Here is a 7375-nt window from a genome sequence, read left to right on the forward strand (position 1 = left end):
CGCTCCTCAACTTCATTGCTTCTATCGTCTCCCAACTTCATACAAGTTTTTCTGCAAGTCAACAGTCCTCGCCACAACGGTCACCATCAACCTCACCACCTCATGTACCTCCTTATAGAAATGGCTCACCGCCTCCACGTCACAATAAACTTGTCAAACAACAAAAATTACATGCGGTAAAAACGCTTTCCAAGATATTCTAATCCACATCTAAAGATCTGGAACTACTTTGGAGGGGGACTAATGTTGGGCCTCCAGCCCGAAAGTGAGAAGCCCATTAGGATTAAGCCCACAAGCCACAACACATGCCAAGCACATGAGCAGGTAGTATAAATAACGTAGAAGTAGATCTGGAAAAGAGGTTGGAAACTTGAGGCTACCTCCTCCTGTAACAGACTATGAGATATAATATATATACACACAACATATTTACTCTCTCTGGTCTAACATTTTCTGGTCTAACACACCTCATCCTATTCTCTTTGTGACTCATCCAAACGGCAATACCTATGACTTGAAAATTTTAATTAGAGAGTATGTAATGATTAGAAAAACTAGAACAATTTCAGCAAGATGACACATGATTTGAAACAATATACACTTAAAACTATTAAATCCATAAACACATCAAGGGAAATTTATTAACTTAAAACTGGAGGCATAGCACATTATCACAAACTGAAGATCATGCCAGTCACAATGCTTCGTTAAAACTTCTCCATAAAAATCATATTCTGGCTTTTTTCTGAAGACTACCCAAAAAGATTTTTTATTGAATGAATAAGTGACCGGATCTTACAAAAAAATAAAGCTTTCAAATAAAGCATGAGTAATCATACAAAATAACGAGTACATTCCTCATGGTACAATTTAAACCAATTTGTGTGGTAAATAATAACTTAGAGGCGGGGTTAAGAAAGATATTATATAAAAGATGTTGATGGGTCAGCACCCTACCCATTAAAAAAAGTAATAATAATATCGATTATGTCTCGAGCAGAATCACATCACGTGAAAGGAGCGAGAGATACCACTGTACCGGTAATCCATTGGTCAAATACACCTTATAAAAAAGAAAGAAAAAGGCTGATACATTTTGATCGCCTGATGATGGTTCACAATATTCACCAATACAAGGAAATAAAGAACATGTAATTGCTGGCAATCCATTCTAATAGTTACAAATTTATATTAATGCACCCGCGCGAAGAAGTTCTTTTCTAATTCCATAAAGTAAACATTACTGTGAAGATTAACTAGAAATATGATATGAAATATTTGATGCTATCAACTATTATAAACTTGAAATGAATAAAAATGACAAGAACTCAGGTGACCTGAACTATAATAAGATTCCTTGGCATTTTTTTGACCTAATGGTATATCATCATCATAATATGACATGATGGACTCAGCATCAAGGAAAAGATGAACTGTCTGTCCCCAAGCAAACCATTTCAAAGTAATACTAAAAACAAAAATGTCTCTAAAATTTAACAAAGAAAAAGTCTCTTTAAGCCTTGAAGAATACTATCTGTGCAGCATGCTTATTCCTGTTCAATCAGAAATCAGAGTCCTGCTTCATTAAACCATGAAAATCAAGTACACAAATAAGTGTACAAAAAGTATATGAAGGGTCACAAGACAGTATAAGATGAAAAACTGATAATGATATGAAGAATTGTACCAGTTCATAGAACAGAACTGCATCACTGTGAAGTATCAGTGATGTAGCTTGAACGAGAATCACCTCATCCTATTCCCTTTGCGACTCATTCAAATGGCATACCTATGACTTGAAAATTATAATTAGAGAGTATGTTATGATTAGAAAAACTAGAACAATTTCAGCAAGATGACACATGATTTGAAACAATATACACTTAAAATTATTAAATCTATAAAAACATTACAAAGAGAAATTTATTAAATTAAATTGGATGCAGAACTAGCACATATCACAAACTGAAGATCACGCCAGTCAGAATGCTTCGTTAAAACTTCTCCATTAAAATCATATTCTGGCATCATACTTGGACCTATAACCTGCTACATCCACAAAGGAATTAGTATAGTATTTTACTTACAAAAATAAAAATATGAACTTTAATCAGGAAAATCAAGAAAATGTGAAAACGTAAAGTGAGTGATGGTATGGTTACATAAGCAGGAGTGAAGAGATAGGTGTTTGTGAGATGAAGGGTACAGAAAAGCTTGGCTAAATCAATGGTTTTCTCAAGTGGTTCTTTCACTATGTTGATCCATAAATTTTTGTTCATCTTTCTCTGTTTCACAGTGTATACATTCTTTTCAAGATACCCCTTTTTCATAATTTCTAATACATTTTTTGGAGTTTTTATTGCAAAAAAACCATTTTCTGCACTGCTTTAATAAAAAGATTTGTTCATCTTTTTAGCACAACAGGCGGGAAAAATATAAAATTTGATGGTAGTAAGGTAATTTTGGTTTATGAATTATGATGTAGCTCCTGAAAGCGGCCGATTGCATATGAGAGAGTTCCAGTTCCAGCTGAAAAGAGTAAGTTACTGAAGTCAGTGCTCAATGCTTGCAAGAGGTTGCAGCTTGTTGATTACAAGCTCACCAGGTTCTGCCCATTTCACGGTAATTACAAAAGCAGAGTAAAGTAGTTAGTAATAACATGTTTGGCATAGTAGTATTTTTTTCGTGTTGATATATTGTATTTGATACTGAAAGTGTCTAGCGACTTTGGCAGATGCAGTTTAGATGCAATATCGGTTTACTGGCACATTATCACTTACAATTTGGTGAAAACTTCTGTTCTGTAATGGTTGAACATGATAAAAAGGTATACTCTTCAAGATTCATGGCACATTTTATTTTCTACGTACCCCAGCTTTGTCTTATGCAATGTAAGGTTTATGAGGTCAGACAAAAACTTAAACTGTTAGAATACAATTTCTGTTGAAGGTTTCCTGCAAAAAGTTTGAATGCTAGCCATGGTAGAATTGAAATAAGAACCATATGGACTTAAAAGAGAGGTTGTCCTTCTTTGGATATGTAGAGTAAAGTGATGCTTGCAACTTGTTATCTTAATCCTGATCACTGGTTACAAGTTGCACTAAGGTTTCATATATATAGGTGAATCACCAATTTTATATCCTTGGAGATTTTTAATTCTCTTTTCATTGGTTTATGATATTATGAGAACTAGATTTTTCCGCTCCAGTTGGCAATTTGCCTACCACAAAACCAGTAACAAGTTGTTTGGAGGCACAATTCTTGATGTGCAATTGTATAATGTTATCATCATCATGGAGCAGGTATACCATAGCCTCTATTTGTGTCACATGTATTCATGTCTGATGTCTTCAGAGATTGCATGACCTGGCTAATTAAAGTAGGACCATAACTCATTTTCTGTGGTTGCGAATCCTTGCCTTGTCACAAAACTCTGCATTATGCACTTAATATTTGCGTGTGTGATCGTGCCTGACATGTGTATGTATGTGTGCCCGCGCATTGTGACATGTGTTATTGACTAACATACCGTCTGCTTTGTTTTATTTTGGAATGTTATCGAAACAGGGGCCTGCTGGGGAAAAAACCTTCAGCGGATAGTATAGCCGGGGTTATTTTATCTTGGTCTTTCATCTCTAAATTTAACAATGTTAGATAAGTTGCCCCAAAGTGAAATTACACAAAATGGCTTTAGATTGATATCCTGTATATTGTTTATGGGCATGTATTCTGCATCTGCAATGCAGGCCGAGTTTCAGTGATGTGTGAGTTTCATGGCGATTATATCTGATTGCACTGCAAACAACGATTCTACGTTGTAATAAAATGCAGATATATGTAGTTATGTAATTGCCACAAAGTAATAAGTTTTTAAAATTTAACATTTCATTGTTTTTTTTGTGTGCATAAGTTTGCTCATTCAGTACTTGTGTCGTTATAATTGATTAGTAATCTGATTGTAACAAAGAAATAGCCAAAAGAAGCAAGTGGTGCAGATGAATGGCCTCTGTAAGATTTCAAAACTGGTGGTTCTGAAAAACACAAAGAGGAATAAAATCTTTAAAACCAATCAAATCACAGATATGGATCTCACAATGTAGCCATTAATCTATCCCCGTGTCAATATAAATAAGTACCAGACCACACCATTATTCATCACAAACACTAATTGAACATCAACAACAAAGCTTCTCTCTTCAACATTTTTAGTACAATGGCTGCTTCAACAATGGCCTTATCTTCTCCTTCTTTTGCCGGAAAGGCTGTTCAGGTAGCTCCATCTTCACCAGAACTCTTCGGAAATGGAAGAGTTTCCATGAGAAAGACTGTCAAGGCACCCGTGTCTAACAGCCCATGGTACGGTCCAGACCGTGTCAAGTATTTGGGACCATTCTCTGGTGAAGCCCCATCTTACCTCACTGGTGAATTTCCAGGTGACTATGGCTGGGACACTGCTGGACTTTCAGCTGATCCCGAGACTTTTGCCAAGAACCGTGAACTCGAAGTGATCCATTCCAGATGGGCTATGCTTGGAGCCCTTGGGTGTGTTTTCCCAGAGCTATTGGCACGTAACGGTGTCAAGTTTGGTGAGGCAGTGTGGTTCAAGGCTGGATCACAGATCTTTAGCGAGGGTGGACTTGACTACTTGGGTAACCCAAGCTTGGTCCATGCACAAAGCATTCTTGCCATCTGGGCTACACAAGTCATCTTGATGGGTGCAGTTGAGGGCTACCGTGTTGCTGGTGGGCCACTTGGGGAAATTGTCGACCCACTTTACCCCGGTGGAAGCTTTGACCCATTAGGCCTTGCTGAAGATCCAGAAGCATTCGCAGAGCTCAAGGTGAAGGAGCTGAAGAATGGAAGATTAGCCATGTTCTCCATGTTTGGATTCTTTGTACAAGCTATTGTGACCGGAAAGGGTCCATTAGAGAACTTGGCTGACCACCTTGCAGACCCTGTCAACAACAATGCCTGGGCCTTTGCCACTAACTTTGTTCCCGGAAAGTGAGAGACTGACCTTTGATTTATTTCACTTGTAATATAGTAAATCTGGGTAGTGTGTGTCCTGTAAATTGGTCTCATCTTTTAATGCAAAATGCCTGATCTTTGAAGTTGTTTCTTGTTTACTGCATAATTTTTGCTGGTTTATCACGCACTCACCTCATCCACTGGCTTAGCCGGTGATTTAGATCTAGTTGTTGAAGTCAATTAGCAAAATTACTTAAAACAAGAATATCAAGCAACATTGCCGATTTAGTAACACTAACACATCAGTTCCCATCTCTTGTACTAAATAGTTTTTTTCATCCAGAAATTTGAATGATCACTTATGTTTTCATACCGTGACCCTACTATATGATGCTGTAATGTGTTCGCCACTATTCACGTCTTTTTGCTTGTTTCTCCCAACTCATCTTCATCAGAGCATTGTTATCATGAGTATACCCTATTTTCAATTTCTTATTCTTCTTCTCTGATAATGCAATTAATACTCTTATTAGAACTTATTGATCTCACAAGAGTACAAACTACAGTAGCAGATCCAATATTATTTGCTCATTTTTGGAAGACTTTTTGGATCATGCCAATAATTCAATTAAATAAATACTTCTGCAGCATTTTGGAAGACTTGTTGAATTATATACTACAAAAATTCAGTAGAGTACATATATATATAAGATAACTATACATCAATTTCATATCTTCATCTAAATTGCTGAGTTACTGTGTCTTTGGCATGTCACGGGTAAGCGGATTATAAATATAAACTGCACTCAATCCTATAAGAACTTCTGCAAGTTATGCTCAACGTTTGTATATTTCAAGAAAATACCATCCATTATTGTACCTTCTCTTTGTGTTCTTTGACGTTTTTACTGCATGCCTGTATCGTGATGTACTGTGGTTTCTTCTTTTTACATCATGACTTGCTTGCCTTTTTTTTTTTCCCTATCTCAAAATCTTGAATTTTCTTAAAATTTTACCTGTTTACGCTTTTATGAGTTTACCATCTACTGGACCTAGTTTTAATATTGATATATTTGTCCAGATGATTTACTAGTTGTACAAGAAGATAAAGCAACAAGTTATACTCAAAATGCATATGCAAATATCAAGAACACCTTTACACGATACAGCTGGTGGCTTCAAGTGATTGTCTACACAATTTTTGTTCTTGGTGGCCAATTAGTTGCTACAATATTGGGAAGGCTTTACTATGACAAAGGCGGAAACAGCAAGTGGATGGCAACACTAGTTATCAATGCAGGATTTCCAATTCTCCTACCTCTTTACCTTTTTGGTCCATCTGACAATAAAGAAAGTTCCGATAAGACACAAATTTCATCTGCAGCACTTGCATCAATTCGCATCTCTCTTGGTATATTTTTGGCTGCAGTTAGTATATTGTATGCAGTTGGACTGTTAAATCTTCCGGTTTCAGTATACACTCTCATTTGTGCAAGTCAATTAGGCTTCAATGCTTTATTTTCATTTTTCCTTAATTCCCAGAAGTTAACTCCTTACATACTAAACTGTGTAGCCCTACTGACAATTTCCTCAATGCTCCTTGTTTTCACACCTGACGATTCCTCAAACTCTAGGAGAAACAATAACAAATATGCGCTAGGTTTTGTATGCACTATTGGTGCATCAGCTGGTTATGCGTTGTTACTCTCATTAACACAGCTTTACTTTCAGAAAATTATTTGAAGTGTAACTTTTCAGGTTGTGGTGGATATGACTATATGTCAATGTGTCATTGCAACATGTGTAGTCCTCACAGCACTTCTCGTGACAGGAGAGTGGGAGACCTTGCACAGAGAAATGAGAGAGTTTGAGTTAGGAAGTGTGTCTTATGTGATGACCTTGTTGTGGACTGCAGTGTTTTGGCAAGTATTTAGTATCGGTGTTATAGCATTGATTTATAAGGTGTCTTCGCTATTCTCAAATGTTATCTGTGCGCTGGGTTTCCCAGTTGTTCTAGTTCTGGCTGTTTTCATATTGAATGATAAAATGACTGGGGTGAAAGTGGTTTCAATGATTTTGGCCCTGTTGGGGCTTGTTTCATATTTGTATCAACATTATCTGGATGATTTGAAAGCTAAGGCTAAAAGCAGAGGTTAATCAATTGTTACAACTTTTGAATGAGCCAGGTGGTTCATGAGTGGATCCTGCAGTGTTCTTCTCATTCTGACCGTACAGGTATCGTTGTATCAACTTAAGACATATTTGATGAAGATGTGTAAAGAATATAAGATGAATAAAGAAATATCAGATGTGTAAAACTTTCCTTACTTGTTCTATTATAATTATCTGGAACTTTTGGCTTGTGCAATTCTTCTTTCGTGCTTACAAATATCAAAAGAACCAATGT

At 36.5% G+C, this 7375-nt stretch overlaps 1 protein-coding gene and 1 pseudogene across 1 annotated transcript; both read left to right on the forward strand.

The window, feature by feature from the left end:
• The first annotated feature begins 4142 nt into the window (after positions 1–4142).
• On the forward strand, positions 4143–5111 carry LOC108206146 (chlorophyll a-b binding protein, chloroplastic). The gene has a single exon (XM_017376346.2). It carries the CDS (start codon positions 4214–4216, stop codon positions 5006–5008), a length of 795 nt encoding a protein of 264 aa, XP_017231835.1. The 5' UTR covers positions 4143–4213; the 3' UTR covers positions 5009–5111.
• A 931-nt stretch (positions 5112–6042) lies between these two features.
• LOC108207146 (purine permease 21-like) lies at positions 6043–7270 on the forward strand (annotated as a pseudogene).
• Positions 7271–7375: the final 105 nt, after the last annotated feature.

The sequence above is a fragment of the Daucus carota genome, chromosome 2 (genome assembly GCF_001625215.2).
Source record: "Daucus carota subsp. sativus chromosome 2, DH1 v3.0, whole genome shotgun sequence".
Classification (NCBI taxonomy): Eukaryota; Viridiplantae; Streptophyta; class Magnoliopsida; order Apiales; family Apiaceae; genus Daucus; species Daucus carota.

Bases quoted from the DNA above. Each gene is read 5' to 3' on its own strand.
- LOC108206146 (XM_017376346.2), top strand. From the start codon at position 4,214: ATGGCTGCTTCAACAATGGCCTTATCTTCTCCTTCTTTTGCCGGAAAG.